Source organism: Pan troglodytes, chromosome X, assembly GCF_028858775.2.
Source record: "Pan troglodytes isolate AG18354 chromosome X, NHGRI_mPanTro3-v2.0_pri, whole genome shotgun sequence".
Lineage (NCBI taxonomy): Eukaryota > Metazoa > Chordata > Mammalia > Primates > Hominidae > Pan > Pan troglodytes.
This window is the reverse complement of record NC_072421.2, coordinates 116,289,140-116,306,037: the sequence shown is the minus strand read 5'-3', so window position 1 is coordinate 116,306,037 and position 16,898 is coordinate 116,289,140. Positions and strand designations below refer to the sequence as shown.

The following is a 16,898-nucleotide window of genomic DNA, read 5'->3' as shown; positions in this document are numbered from 1 at the left end:
ATGTGATAGTTGCATGTTTCGTTTTTAAACAAACTGCCACTCTTTCTCAGAGTAGCTGTACCATTTTATGTACCCACAAGAAATATATGAGTGATATGATTTCTTTGCATCCTTACTATTATTGAGGTGTTGTCATTATTTTTATTTTAGCCATTCTGAGAGGTCTGTAGTAATGTTACCAAAACAGCAGGAGTTCCATTTAGGTCCTGTTTTCTCACTGCACAGAAAGGCAAACACTGAGACAATGAGTATTGCCAAGGAAGAAGGCTTTAATCAGGTGCAGCAGCCAAGGAGACAAGAGATCAGTCTCAATTCCATCTCCCTGACCAACTAAAATTAGGTGTTTGTATAGCAGGGAAGAAGTGAAACCATGTGTGGGAAAACAGGAATTAGGGAGGGATAAGGAAGAGGAGTTGGTCAACAGGAAGCAGTTGGTTTGTCAGCCAATCAAGAAGGGTGAAGGATCTGGCTTCTCACTGTCCGGACGTGGTGATTTGGTGATTTTCAGATCCTGGATACTTTCTGGGAGGCCTGATGGTTTGTTTCCTGAGAAAGGAATTCAGATAAGACAAATGTAACTTTCTCAAGTTTTAAGACTGGAAGGATCAATTTCTATGTTTATTCAAAGAGATCAGAAACATCAGCTCTGTGGGACAATTGGGTTGGTTTCATAGTCACATGGTTTGTATATTTCCCAGTGGTATTCAAGCCAGCAACTTATGGAAAACTGCATGATCAAGTGTAAACTCAGCAGATTTACAAAGCACACACTTGACCACAGATAATTTTTCTCAACCTAACATTCAGACCCATAAGCCTATTTTTCCACCTTGCTTTAAAATTTTCAGTGCATTGTAAAATATCAGAAAAGGATTGCCCCATATTGGTCTTAATTAATCCATGCTGAAGTACTCTCTTTTAGTATCACATTTCCAATTTGTTTATATTGGTCCTTATCATGTGGGAAAAAATTACACAACACAGATATGCTCTGTACTACCATTTGCAAAAACATTCCGTAGACATATTAGAAGTTGGCATTTGTGTGTGTGTGTGTGTGTGTGTGTGTGTGTGTGTGTATGCATGGCTGTGTTTTTTTTCTGTTTTAAGGAAGACTATGTCTTGGTTGTGTGAGAACTTCTAAGCTTCAAGGCCAAACTTCAGTTTTCACTTCTTTCACAGATGTCTGACTACGCTTATAAAGAATTTCCAGAATTTGTTGGGCACCGTGGCTGACGCCTGTAATCCCAGCACTTTGGGAGGCTGATGCAAGTGGATCACTTGAGGTCAGGAGTTCGAGACCAGCCTGGCTAACGCGGTGAAACCCCGTCTCTCCTAAAAATACAAAAATTAGCCAGGCGTGGTGGCGGGCGCCTGTAATCCCAGCTGCTTGAGAGGTTGAGGCAGGAGAATCACTTGAACCCAGGAGGCAGAGGTTGCAGCAAGCCGAGATCGCACCATTGCACTCCAGCCTGGGCAACAAGAGCAAAACTCTGTCAAAAAAAAAAAAAAAGAAAGAAAGAAAGAAAAAAGAAAAAAAAGAGAGAGAGGAAGGAAGGAAGGAAGGAAGGAAGGAAGGAAGGAAGGAAGGAAGGAAGGAAAGAAGGAAGGAAGGAAGGAAAAGAGAAAACAAGAAGAATTTCCAGAATCCAATGGGATGCTAAACAAATTTTTAGTCAAAGCAATCTGGAAGGGAAAAAGAGCTACTTTGTGGCAGCAGGGCTGTATTCATTCCTAAATGCCAATGTAGTACGATTTTAAAGGCCAATCATTTGTTCCCAAATTCTCACCCCTGTATATTACAAAGCATCATTATTTAAAAAATCACCGTGAGCCTTATTGGATCCTGATTCAAGCAAATTGTAGGAAAAAAAGACTTATGAGACAATTGGGGAAATGTAAACACTGACTAGATAATTGAGAATATTAAGCAATTATTGTTTAGTTTTAAAGTGTGATAATGGTATTGCAGTTTTTTAAAACAAAAAGGGTCCTTAGTTTGTAGAGATATATACTAAAGTATTTACAGATGAAATGATGTGATGTCTGGGACTTGCTTAAAAATAATTCATCATGTAGGAAGTAGGAAATGGGTGGCGGTATAAATGAAATAAGATTGACCATTTTGATAATTGTTGAAGCTAGTTGATGGGTATATGACCATTCACTGTAACAGTCTCCTTACTTCTATATATGTTTGAACTTTCCCATAATATTTTTTTAATCCACCATAAAAGTGGTAGCATGGTTTGGGGAGGCTCCTTGTAATATGAATTTTATCCAGAAATGGTAACCCACAAACTTCTTAGCCCTCCTTGGCTACATTAGCAAAGATGAATTGATCAAACATCTTATGAGGCAGAGGCCACAAGGAACAGGAAATGAGGCAGGACAAGTCTGAAAAGAGGAAGTTAAGAAAGGCTTGGAACATGGACTCTTGCCAGAGTGGACAAGCTATTGCCAACCACTGAACGAAAGGGTTTGAAGTGTAGCAGCTGGAGAGAGGATGCTAAAAGAAAGTAGTAGACTCCTTAGGGGGAAGGTGTCTTGTATATGCATGTTGGTGGGGGATAGTGGGGTGGAGCTTGAATGTTCAAGGCTGTAAAACAAACTCACCCTTTGATTAGAGCTATCTTTGTCTCCCTTTGGAAACATCATGAAAATAAGACATGTAGAACTGATTCTTAATCCAAATCTCAAGTCAAACAATAACTCAGAATAATTTTCTGTTTTTTCCCCCATTTTCAAATCTACAAGTCTTAGGTCAGCTGCTTTTTTTCTATAGCTGTTTCCATTATTTTCCCAAAACAATCAAAAGTTACTATTTTATTGATTGCGAATGTTAGACCTAAAGGAGCCCTTGTAGATCACTTACTCCTTTTTTTTCACAAGTGAGCAAACTGAAGCTCAGAGAAAGAAAGAAACTTGCCCTGCATCATACAGTACCTAGCTAGCACAGTGCTGGCACATGGTAGACACTCAATAAATATCTGCTGAATCCAGGGTTGATACATAACCTACCAAGTAATTATAGCCAGCATCTGACCTGACTGGTTGGTGCCCATGTCACATAGCTTTAACATCACCCCCCAATTGAACAGATGAATGAATGAAAATAAAGTAGTAAAGCCAGATTGTTCTTGACTTGCAGACATTCTTTTTCTGTAATTCTAGTTCTAGTCTTCATGGGGCCCTAAGTGGGCAGGCAGGGCCACCTTTGGCTGCAAAGCTTACAGAGAATCCAGGCCTCCTCTGGACTCGATGTTTGTTAATTGTCCATTAGCCTCCTCAGTGCCCCTAGGTACTGGCCAGCCTTATTTGGGGCTGCATAGCAGGCAGAGTGTACGGCAACCCTCACATGTTAAAGGTTTGATCTGCACTCTCATCCTAACAAAGTAATTAATTGGGGCTCCAAACTACCTATTTTACTGTCAGGGAGTGGATACCCAGCATTATTTTTCCAGTTCTCATCTACCCCAGGGATGAGGGGAGAGTGGAAAAAAGAAAAGAAAAAAGAAAAAAAATACTTTTAAGTGTTTGTAGAAGCATAAATAAGAATTAATGTTGCTAACTGGATTTATACCATAGAATTTTTTTCTAAAAACAGTATAATTGGAAAATGCCATGTCATTACAAATTCACTACAATGAAGGCAAATATTATAGTATGATATTGTAAACCAGGATTGTCATTTTCACATGAGAAGGGACAAGAAATTGGTTCCAGAATAACAGTATGTGCAACCACAACTACCATTTATTAAAGTTCACTGTGCTAAGCATTTTACATTTTATTTCACTGACACCTCACAGCAACGCTAGGTGGTAGGTCCTTTTATCAGCATTTTACAGATGAGGACTGAGCCTCAGGTAGATCAAGTTAAGAAAATCTCCCAAAAAGCAGAACCAAAAGACAAATAAAGGGAACATGGGAGAAAAAACATATGAAAATTACAGAATCAGTCCAGGATGTCCAATGTACAACTAATAGGAATCCTAGAGATAAAGAAAACACAAGGGAAGCTATTGTGTGAGAAATAATAGAAAGCAATGTCTTAAAAATGAAGCATGAGATTTTAGATTGAAAGGGCTCACAAAGTCCAGCCCAGTAAATGGAAGAAGATCCACAATAAGGCATATCATTAAAATTTAAAACACAAAGAGAAAAGAGGCCAAGAGAAAACCTTGCAGATAAAAGTTACATGTAGAAAATTAGAAATCAATCAGACATTTCTAAAGCAACACTAGAAGCAACAACACATCGGAATAATGCTTTCAACATTCTCAGAGGAAATTGTTTCCAATTAGTAATTCTTCACCTAGTAAAAATTTTAATCATGTGTGAAGATTATATTTAGACAAAAAATGATTTTACAAAAATCATCTTGGCTGGGAGCAATGGCTCATGCCTGTAATCTCAGCACTTTGGGAGGCCATAGTGGGAGGATTGTTTGAGCCCAGGAGTTCAACATCAGCTTGGGCAACATAGGGAGACCCCCATCTCTACAAAAAAATAAAAATTACAGCTGAGCATGGTGGCAAGTGCCTGTAGTCCCAGCTACTCGGAAGGCTGAGGTAGGAGAATCGCTTGAACCTGGGAGGTGGAGATTGCAGTGAGCGGAGCTCGCATTACTGTACTCCAGCCTGCATGATAAAGTGAGACCCTGTCTCAAAATAAATAAATAAAATAAAATGAATAAAACTTAGCTGGGCATGGTGGTATGTGCCCATAGTCCAAGCTAATTGGGAGGCTGAGGTGGGAGGATCACTTCAGCCCAGAAGGTCGAGGCTGCAGTGAGCCGTGATCATGCCACTGTCCGGAATTGGTGGGTTCTTGGTCTCACTGACTTCAAGAATGAAGCCGCGGACCCACGCGGTGACTGTTACAGCTCTTAAGGTGGCGCGTCTGGAGTCTGTCCCTTCTGATGTTCAGATGTGTTCCGAGTTTCTTCCTTCTGGTGGGTTCGTGGTCTCACTGGCTAATGAGTCAAGCTGCAGACCTTGGCGGTGTGTGTTACAGCTCTTAAGGTAGCGCGTCTGGAGTTCTTCGTTCCTCCCGGTGGGCTCGTGGTCTCGCTGGGCTCAGGAGTGAAGCCGCAGGTCTTCGCGGTGAGTGTTATAGCTCATAAAAGAAGCGTGGACCCAAAGAGTGAGCAGTAGCAAGATATTGCAAAGAATGAAAGAAGTGGGAGGGGACCCGAGCGGGTTGCCACTGCTAGCTCAGGCAGCCTGCTTTTATTCTCTTATCTGGCCCCACCCACATCCTGCTGATTGGTAGAGCCCAGTGGCCTGTTTTGTCAGGGCGCTTATTGGTGCATTTACAATCCCTGAGCTAGATACAAAGGTTCTCCACCTCCCCATTAGATTAGTTAGATAGAGTTTGGATACACAGGTTCTCCAAGGCCCCACCAGAGCAGCTAGATACAGAGTGTCAATTGGTGCACTCACAAACCTTGAGCTAAACACAGGGTGCTGATTGGTGTGTTTACAATCCCTGAGCTAGACATAAAGGTTCTCCAAGGCCCCACCAGAGCAGCTAGATACAGAGTGTCGATTGGTGCACTCACAAACCTTGAGCTAAACACAAGGTGCTGATTGGTGTGTTTACAATCCCTGAGCTAGACATAAAGGTTCTCCAAGGCCCCACCAGAGCAGCTAGATACAGAGTGTCGATTGGTGCACTCACAAACCTTGAGCTACACACAGGGTGATGATTGGTGTGTTTACAATCCCTGAGCTAGACATAAAGGTTCTCCACATCCTCACCAGAGCAGCTAGATACAGAGTGTCGATTGGTGCACTCACAAACCTTGAGCTAAACACAGGGTGCTGATTGGTGTATTTACAATCCCTGAGCTACATACAAAGACTCTCCACGTCCCCACCAGACTCAGGAGCTCAGCTGGCTTCACCTCGTGGATCCCGCACAGGGGCTGCAGGTGGAGCTGCCTGCCAGTCCTGCACTGTGTGCTCGCATTCCTCAGCCCTTGGGTGGTCGATGGGACTGAACGCCGTGGAGCAGGGGGTGGTGCTCGTCGGGGAGGCTCGGGCCGCACAGGAGCCCATGGAGTGGGTGGGAGGCTCAGGCATGGAGGGCTGCAGGTCCCGAGCCCTGCCCCGCGGGAAGGCAGCTAAGGCTCGGTGAGAAATCGAGCACAGCGCCGGTGGGCCGGCACTGCTGGGGGACTCAGTACACCCTCCGCAGCCACTGGCCCGGGTGCTAAGTCCCCCATTGCCCGGGGCCAGCAGGGCTGGCTGGCTGCTCCGAGTGCGGGCCCACCAAGCCCATGCCCACCCGGAACTCCAGCTGGCCCACAAGCGCCTCACGCAGCCCCGGTTCCCACTCGTGCCTCTCCCTCCACACCTCCCTGCAAGCTGAGGGAGTGGGCTCCAGCCTTGCCCAGCCCAGAAAGGGGCTCCCACAGTGCAGCGGCGGGCCGAAGGGCTCCTCAAGTGCCACCAAAGTGGGAGCCCAGGCAGAGGAGGCGCCGAGAGCGAGCGAGGGCTGTGAGGACTGCCAGCACGCTGTCCCCTCTCACCACCGTACTCTAGCCTGGGCAATAGAATGAGACCCTGTCTGAAAAAAAATAAAAATCACCTCCCATGCAACCTTTCTAAGGAACTTAGTAAACGGTGTGGTCCAGCAAAACCAGGGCATAATCCAAGAAGGGGGACAACTGGGAATGCAGGAAACAGAAGCTGGAAGTGGAGGGAATTCCCAGGATGGCAGCTAGGTGCTCGGCCTAGAGAACAACCATTTCAGGATGGATCAGGAGGGCAGCAAACTCTAAAGAGGGCTGTCTCCCCCCAAAAATTCATGAAACTCATGGATTACCTAACATGTTTGATCATATTGAGTGAAGTGTTATGGTTCTTCAGAAAAGTTTGGGATTGAACTCATGACAGGTACATACAAAAATAAATCAAAGAAAGGGAGACAATATGGGGAAAAGTTTGGGATTGAACTCATGACAGGTACATAAAAAAATAAATCAAAGAAAGGGAGACAATATGGGGAAAAAAACAAAAAAATATAATTAATGGTACAGTGCATAAGTTAACCACAAGCAATATTTACATAAGTATAATGCAAATATTGACTATTTTAACGAAAATATTTATATTTTTGGAAGAGAAGTGTGAGTATGTGTGCACAAGTGTGTGTTGAGAGGCATAAAAGCAAGCTAATTCCTCATCTTCCACAGAAGAAAGATCATTTCTAAATCTAAAGATAAGAAATTGCAATATTAGGGTATTATTCAAAAGTAAAGGGTTATATACCAAAAGAAACAGGTAAAACATGTTAAATGTAGTTTAAAATAACACAAACATATTATATCACACTTCTGTAGGTCAGAAGTCCAGCACAGTATGGCTGCACTCTCTGCTCAGGATCTCACAAGGCCCAGATTATGGTGTCTGCCAGCTTGTGCTCCTATATGGAGGCTCTGGGAGAAAATCTGCATCCAGGCCCACTCAAGTTACTGGTAGTATCCAGTTCCTTCTCACACTTCCTACATGGCCCTTTACATCCTCAAGCCAGCAACAGCACTTTGAGCCCTTTTTGTGCTTTGGCTCTTTCTCCCTCTTCTGCTTTCAGCCAAAGCAGCCAATTTCTCGGCTTCTAAGGGCTTGATATTGGGCTCACCCAGATAATCCAGGAAAATCTATCTTAAGGCCTGAACCACAATTAAATCTGCAAAGTTCCTTTTTCCATGTAAAGTTACATAGCCACAGGTCCCAGAATTAGGGTGTTGACATCTTTTCTAGGAGCAGGAATCAGGGGTAAGGAGGAGTGGGACAGGAGGCTGCTTTTTTTAAATGATAAGCCCTATAATACTCTTTGGCTTTTAAAGTATCATACATGCATATTAAGAAATATTTGTTAGATGCAATCATGGCTGGGCCCTTGTGAAAATCCTGATTTGGGTAGACCACAGATTTCATCTAATGTATTAATTCCTTTGTTCTTCCCACTGCATTAAAGGGCCTGCTCCTCTGGTTATTTTTGGCAGTTTCGCTACATCCTGTAGTGAATAAGAGGTATTTTCTTGATTTGTAAAACAAAAATCATCTTAACCTTTATTGGATGTCAAAATTAATAGAGCTAATCTAGTCCAACCTCCTCATTTTACAGATGAGAACGCTGATGCCTAGAGATGCCTAGAGCTAGTGTTTATAGCAAAGATTCTCACTTCCAAATGAACTCCACAACCTATGGTCACCATTAGGAGTCATGGATGGGATTATACATCACTGTCTAACACCTTCATTTTACAGATAGGGAAACAGACCCAGACAGAGAAAGTTATCTGCCCACATTCATTTGGAACTCCTAAATGATAATCCAGGTTTCTTTCCCCTATACAAAGTAGCCTTCCCTTAACTAACCACCTGATACTAAGCCAAATCTTATTGACTTCTAAATTACTATTACGTAACACATTGTCTAGCTCATAGATAAATGAATGCACAAATGAATCTCTTAAAAGACACTATAGGCCAGGCACGGTGGCTCACGCCTGTAATCCCAGCACTTTGGGAGGCCGAGGCGGGCGGATCACCTGAGGCCGGGAGTTCGAGACCAGCCTGACCAACATGGAGAAACCCCATCTCTACTAAAAATACAAACATTAGCCGGGCGTGGTGGCGGTCACCTAGTCTCAGCTACTTGGGAGGCTGAGGCAGGAGAATCCCTTGAACCCGGGAGGCAGAGGTTGTGGTGAACTGAGATTGTGCCATTGCACTCCAGCCTGGGCAACACGAGCAAAATCCCGTCTCAAAAAAACAAAACAAAACAAAAAAGATGCTATAAAATGCTCACTTTGCAATTAATGATTTAAAATCAGAAATCTTCCAGTTGATAAGCAATTTGGCAAAATGCGAAATAAGATGTTTTTTTCTTTAGGTAACTGCCTTTTGGGGACAAGTAAATATACCACTGACTATATTATACAGGCTTTAAAGTCAGGCTGACTTGCTTCCCAATTTTGTCTTAGTCTCTTACTAGCTATGTGATCTTGCATACATAGCTCAATCGCTCTATGTCTCAGTTTCTTCATCTGTAAAATGACGTTAACAACACAACCTAACTCATGGGACCAGCATACAGATTATGTGAAATCACACATGTAACTTGGCACATAGGAGCCACTCAGAAACTATTAATTTTCTTTTTATAATGGTCTACCCAATAAATGCTGAAAACCAGCAGTTAAATATTTTCCTGTTGCTAATGGTAAACTAAAAATGTGACCGTTAGGAAAGATAGTAAAAAGCCAGAGAACCTTCAAGAAGAAATCATCTTGGGGATTGATGTCGAAAATATCTAGCACATCCAAATGTCAGTAAAACTCCTCCCTTGCTTAAAGTAAAAGCATGCCAAGATTTAGCTACAGTATTTACAAAAAAGACTTTGCTTGACTCAACCGTTAGGGTTTAAAAGAAAACAGAGTCTCTGAAATAAATGTTCTTGTCCTCTTGCTTTCTTTTAAAAATACTAATAAGTTAGTAGCATAATGTGCTATTCATGTGAGCATAAGTTACACCTTTAAAAGAGCAAGAGTTCATGGAAACAAGGAAATGATAAATTCCTCTGGAAATCAAATGTGCTTAGATCACTCTGGCTCCTCTACCCCTGAGACAAAGTGATCATGTTTGTGGCTACAGGAATTTGTTTTCCATAGATCTCACACAAATTTACGACCTCAAGGGGGTTCTCAATTTTAAATGTTTTCTGTTGTAATACTCACTGTTGATGTGTTAAGAATCAGAAAAGAGGTTTCTTATTTTAAAATAACAAGAACAACAAAACAGCTACACTTACCTAGAAACGGATTTTCAGAATCTTCCTGGATAATTCCAGATAAATAACTTGACCAAGATCAGCACCCTCACTCTTACCCTAGGGTTTGGATTCTATAAAGATTCAGGGTAATTAGCAAATGTGATCTGGCTGAAGACACACTCCTTGAGCTTAACACAAATGAGGGGAAGAAAACCTCCATGACATTAAAACCATTTTGCTGTAGTTATAGAAAATATGAAACTGTATCACCAGCTTTTAAAAGGACAGCTATTGAAAACTGATTTTTTTTTCTTTTTTTTTTTTTGAGATGAAGTCTCGCTCTGTTGCCCAGGCTGGAGTGCAGTGGCATGCTGCAAGCTCCACCTCCCGGGTTCACGCCATTCTCCTGCCTCAGCCTCCCGAGTAGCTGGGACCACAGTCGCCTGCCACTACGCCCAGCTAATTTTTTTGTATTTTTAGTACAGATGGGGTTTCACCGTGTTAGCCAGGATGGTCTGGATCTCCTGACCTCGTGATCAGCCCGCTTCGGCCTTCCAAAGTGCTGGGATTACAGGCGTGAGCCACTGCGTCCAGTCAAAAACTGACTTTCTTGGTCTCTAATCTAACCTGCTAATATATTCCCTTGTGACTAGACATTGCACATCATGTATATCATTAATCATATTGCATTCCACTTTAGCTTAATATTAGAAAGGACCAACCCTCCATTTCCATTAATTATCATAACTACAATTTATTGAATACTTAAGTCCCTTCAAGTGCTGCTTACAAAGGCTAAATTAATATTAAACTAAGTGTATTCATGCCCTTATCAGAAAACATAGGCACACCAGAACAGCCAGAACATCAAAGAAACTCATGATGAATGATTATAAGATAAAATAACTGGCTTGGAATTTTTTCATAATGTTTCTTCTTTTAACTCCAATTTTCTCTACCTCCCACCATTTCCCCAAAATAAGACCAAAGGAAAACATTTGGGTGACATACAAAAAGACGATATTTATTTTACTCAAGCTTTCCTATAAGAAGTTAAACAGAAACAATCCCCGGTTGAAGACTACCAAAAATGTTAACATTGTTTCACATATCCCTTCAGTGCCCAGATGAAGGGAAAAACTTAACTGAACGAAAGAATAAGAATTACCATCCTGACACTGGGTTTGCTTAGGTATGTTAGGAAAAAATCCACATAGGCTAGACCTAAAATAGTAAATGAGCCTACTAATTTCCCACAGGGGATGGGAAATCCACTGATACAGACACCTCCAAGAGCTCCCAAGACCTAGGGATCACAACCACCACAGGTATTCCCATAACTTCCTTTTCCCTCAGCTATTTTACTGCTAAAAGAAGAGGATGGGAACAAAAGATCACTTCCCCACTCCCAGACTGCATGACTGTCAGCATCAATGTTCATTGGGAATTTCACAGCATCCTCTTCATGGCCATCTAAATAGGATAACAGTAAAAATGGCTAGGGGGAGGCATGGGTTTTGCTTCCCAGAATTATAAAATACCTGGAAAGGAATTAATCTCATTCCTATACAGGAAAACCAAATATTCTTTCTAGAGAACAGCAGAACAAAGTAGAACATCTACTATGGCTGTCTCCCAGCCTCAATCTGACTTCAAGAATAACTTTACATCTGCCATTGTCATGAACCCCAGCTTCCTCAGAGAAGCCAGGGCACCATGCTTCTACACGGCCATGGAAGCAGGTTGCCACTTGTACCCAAACCTGTAGAGAGTGAGGGTTTCTTATCTCCCCTCCCCTAGGAGCAGGAATTGCAAGTAGCATCATTGTATTAATATGATTGGTAAATGTTTGAACAACTTGGAAATAAAGTTCTCAAGTTCCTACCAGTAATATGAGTCTGTGTGTGAGGAGAGAAATGGGGTGGGGGAAATGCCTCTCATTTCCCATACTTCTTTAAATTTGGGGGAAGTAAGAGTAGAGGGGATATATACAGATATGTTGTGTGGATAGGTGAGAATGGAACCCAATATATGCCCCCCAAAAGCATAAACAGAGCCTTGGCTGGCTGGCTACCAATGTAAGACACAAAAGCTATTTAATTAATCATTTATGGCAGAGAAAAGAGGAATCCTGGACCCATCTTGTAAAGAAAGAGAAATAGGTTCAACTACTCTTTTTTTTCTCAAGCGAATACCAATGTTCTACGTGAAGATACCACCTCATCTCTGTTTAGAAAATGCACAAATATCAATGATGAAAACCCTCACATGGAAGTTACAAAATATGCAAGAATTAGTCATTGTTTCTCAGATTACTCACACTTAACCTGAGATGCTAATTATCCTCTGCTCCTCCAGGTCTCCTGAGCAGATTTACATCCTAATTTCCAATGAAAGTCAAAAGGCTACAAGGAAGGGAAGGAGGGAGAATGCAAAAGGGGAAATCAGTGTTGGAATTGAGGAGTTAAAAGGTCTGAAAAATGACTGGTGGAGATTTAAAAAAAAAAAGTGGCAAGAACTGAGGAGTCTCAAATAGACTGTAAACCCCTGGAAGGGGTCTGTGCTTCGCACCCGGGGGCCTAGCACAAACCAAAGACACAGTAAATGCTACTTGAGTAGCACAGGTGAAGAAAATACATTGTTAGAGACTTCATGGTTGAAACTCTAATACCCAAGGAGTCATTCTACCTCCACTGCCCTTAACAGCCTACAATGGCTTTGAAAGGTCTTGGCAAAGAAGCTGCCTCTGGTTTTTCTGTAGTTGTCATCATCATGGCCAACACTGATTTCTGGGGCTTTCAAAGCAGAGGAAAATGCTGTCGAAGGGAATGATGACTCCAGAATATTAAGAGGTTTTTTTGTTTTTGTTTTGTTTTGTTTTTTAGACAGAGTCTTGCTCTGTCACCCAGGCTAGAGTGCAGTGGTGTGATCTCTGCTCACTGCAACCTCCACCTCCCAGGTTCAAACAATTCACCTGCCTCAGCTTCCCGAGTAGCTGGGATTACAGGCATGCGCCACCACACCCAGTTAATTTTTGTAGTTTTAGTAGAGAGGAGGTTTCACCATTTTGGCCAGGCTGGTCTGGAACTCCTGACCTCGAGTGATCCGCCCGCCTCGGACTCCCAAATTGCTGGGATTACAGGCGTGAGCCACCGGACCCAGCCCAGACTGTTAAAAGAGTTTTAATAGCCACAAACATGGTTCAATAGGATCCCAAACAATACATATCAGATTTTATCCATTTTGTTTGCTACATGTTCTTTGTGACTCAAGTTTGACATTAGCATTTGCACCCCAAATGAGTTCCCCTACAAATAAAATTTGTTCATGTTGACACAAAGAACACAAAGCAAGTATAGATCCCTCAGGAAGTTGTCACAACTCTTGATAAGATTAACTCCACCGCTATCATCACTTTTTGCTTTGTCCCCTAGTTTGAAGCCTGCTGGCTTTTATAACTCAATGAGAATGACTCCACACTCTTCTCCAAAGCGCCCATTATTTTTAGTTTTTTGGTGCGCGACTCAACATAAAGACCTGTGGCTCTTATGAGCTGCCTGTTTTTAAATGGTGCAGTAGTTTCAGTTTCCATTTAATAAGTTCCCAGATAACAAATGGAGAATGGGAAGAATCTTCTCAAGGTCACAGTGAAGGTAAAAATAAATTATCTCCATCACTGAGAGGCTTTCTTCAGGTTTTCTATCAGCACTACAGAGTCGGTTTCCTCCTTGGTTTGCTTCTCATAGATGTCGTACTTCTTCCAGTGCTAGAAGGGAGGAAAAAAACACATACACAATGACATTTCTAAACAGTGTTCTTTCCCTGAGTACTTAGTGCCAATGCTTATTTTTAGGTTTGTGTGGATGGAACCGTAGGGGTATGATTTCCTGTTTTTTTTTTTTTTTTTTTTTTTTGACCTAAGAATCTTTATCTATCTGAATGATTAATGAAACAGAACAATCAGGAATTAATATTAAATGGAGGTGGGAATCAAGAGATAGTTACATGATGTACAATGACTATCTCCAGAAATAAACAAATTTGGACATTTCCACCACTGGAAATAAAATCTATTAAGAAGAATAAAAGGATGTCATGCCGTTCTTACTGCAACTGTTTTGCTGAGACCTTTATTACCTTTATTTTCTTAATGCTCATTGCTCCAGAGACATAATAAGGTTCAAAAAGTCAAGTAGCATCGAGATGAATGGTAAAACATAAGATGTTCCTAAAGTCTTACTGCAATCGAAATTGCTGAAAGACCCTATATTAAGAGCTTCATCTAACATCATTTGCTAGAACAGGAAATTACACATAAAGCACACTTATCTTGAACCCAATTCAAGCATGTCTCTTATGGTAAAAGCCAATATCCTGGTCCTTGCCTTTTTTTTACTTTTACTTGTAAATCAGAGGAAAGGGTGAAACATGAGCTCGGTCCTCTCATCTGTAAAATAAAGTTGTTATACTAAACCAGGGGTCAGCAAACTATGGTCCACAGGTCAAATCCGGCTGAATGCTGGTCTTTGTTTCATATTGCCTTCACCTGCATTCATGTTATAATGGCAGAGTTGAGTTGTGACAGAGACTGAATGGCTTGCAAAAACAAAATCATTTATTATCTGGCCCTTTACAGAAAAGTCTACCAAACCCTGCATTAGGTTATGTCTCAGCTCGTTTTCTGCACAGATGTTCTTAGAAAAGAAATGGAAAGAAGAAAAACAGAAACAAGAGCTGCCTCAGGTTGTGCAACTGAAGATGGACTGGGCAAGTTAAGAGATGAGGGGATGAGTTGGGAAACACTGCTCAAAATATGCAAATTATTCTAAACAAATTATATAACCCTGACACACCTACTAGAATGGCTAAAATTAAAAATACTGACAATTCCAAGCACTCATAAGAACGCAGAGAAACTAGATCTCTATGTATTGTTGGTAAAAATAAGATAGTGCAGTCATTATGGAAAACAGTCTGACACTTGGTTATAAAATAACACATACACTTACCACATGACCCAGAAATCCCACTTCCAGGTATTTACCCAAGAGAAATGAGAACATGTCACACAAAGACTTCTACATGAATGTGTATAGCATTTTCACTAATAATAGATTAAAAACTAGATACAACTCTGATGTCCTTGAACAAGTGAATGGTTAAATAAACTGTGGTTACAACCATATTATAGAATACTGCTCAGCAATAAAAGGAAATGAACTACTGACACACACCACAGTGTGGATGTCTCTTAAACGCATTATGCTGAGTAAAAGCCAAACTCAAAAAGCTATGTACTGTGTGATTTCATTTATAGGACATCTTGTAAGACTTTAGGGACAGAAAACTGATCAGTGTTTGCAAGGCGATTAACAGAGGGGGTTGTCTGCAAAGGACCACAAGATAACTTTTAGGAGATGATGGAAATATTCTATATTTTTAATGGAGCAGTGGTTACAAAATTGCATATATTTGCTAACATTCTTCTAACTGAACACTCAAAAAAGAGTAAATTTTATTGTAAATTACACCTCAAACTTGATTTTAAAACATGTGAAATGTATAGATTTCTAATAAAAACAATTTGAAAAAAATTATATAACCTTGAAAAAATGGCTTATTTAATAAATGACACTAAGACAACTGGGTAATATAAGCATTTGAAAACAATGCTAAACCCTACCTCATAGCCTACATGAATAAATCCCTGATGGATTAAAGATCTCAATGTTAAAAAAAATCAAATAAGTACTAGAAAAATATGTAGAGGAACAACTATATAAATCTAACGTGGAAAGGGCTCTTTACACCTAAAAATACAGGAAGATTTGACTGCATAAAAAAGGAAAAACCTTTTGTACATCGTTAATCACCCTAAATACAATACAAAGGAAAACATGGATAAGAAGCCAAAGGGTTAATATCTAATACATAAAGAGCTTTACAAACCACCAAAAGATGAATACAACAAGGAAAAATGGACGTGGAACAAGAATTTCACAAAAGAATTAATTCAAGCCAATAAACTTGGGAAAAAGTACAAAACCTGACTGTAAAATTAAGACGCTCTTTTCTCATCTATTAACTTGGCAAGAATTTTAAAATTAGGTAATATCATATTGGCAAAAGTATGGTCAAACAACCAGTCGAACATACTGCTGGTAGGTATATGAACTGGCACAACTTAGTTGTAATCTATGCTTCTTATGAAAAAATTTGTTTATGCATTTTAATGCCCCAGTTTCCTTAACACAAAGGAATCATACTCTCCATATGTAACCTGGGTGTTTCACCTAACAGTGTATGTTCTATTTTTATACATCAGTAAAAGTGATCTACCTCATTTTAACCTCTACATAATATTTCATTGCATGAATGCACCGTAACTTATTTAGCCAGTTTCCTTAATGGGAATTTAACTTGTACAACCTTTCTGGATGACAATTTGTCAATACAGGTAGAATATCCCTTATGCAAAATGCTTGGGACCAGAAGTGTTTCAGCTTTTGGAATATTTGCACTATATACTTACCAGCTGAGCATCACTAACGCAAAAATCTGAAATTCAAAATGTTGCAATGAACATTTCCTTTGAACGTCACGTTAGAAAGTTTCAGATTTGGCAGCATTTCGGATTTTAGATTTTCAGATTAGGAATACTCAGCCTGTATCAGTCAAAGAGTTTAAAATATATATACCCTCCCCCTTGATCATGCAATTTGGCTTGTAACAATTTATCCTAAGACAGTAATAAAATATTAATACATATGCTTATACTTAGCTGTGAAATGATGCCTATACAATGAAATTTAGGATTCATCCAAATGCCAATAGGAATTTTGTTAAGTACATTATAATACGTGCACACAATGGAATATTATTTAGCCACTAAAAACTATATTATAGGGGACCAGGGTTGACTAACTTTTCCTGAAAATGGCTAGATAAGAAGTATTTTCGGCTTCGGGGGCCATATAGTCTCTATGCCTATAAAACAACTCTGCTGTTGTAGCATGAAAGCAGCCACAGACAATATATAAATGAATGGGCCTGGCCAACGAAACTGTATGACACTGAAATCTTAATTTCATGTGCCATGACATAGTATTCTT

At 40.5% G+C, this 16,898-nt stretch overlaps 1 protein-coding gene across 2 annotated transcripts in view; it reads right to left on the bottom strand.

The window, feature by feature from the left end:
- Positions 1 to 249: 249 nt before the first annotated feature.
- The window catches only part of IL13RA1 (interleukin 13 receptor subunit alpha 1), a 77,504-nt gene continuing 60,855 nt past the window's right edge, over positions 250 to 16,898 (bottom strand). The window contains exon 11 of one of the 2 annotated variants that reach the window (XM_016943711.3): positions 250 to 546. In XM_016943711.3, the coding sequence (XP_016799200.2) occupies positions 505 to 546 (42 nt within the window). In that variant the 3' untranslated portion in view covers positions 250 to 504. Of the gene's footprint in view, positions 547 to 10,789; positions 13,553 to 16,898 lie in introns of those variants that run through there. The other variant, XM_016943710.3, reaches the window with a different exon arrangement.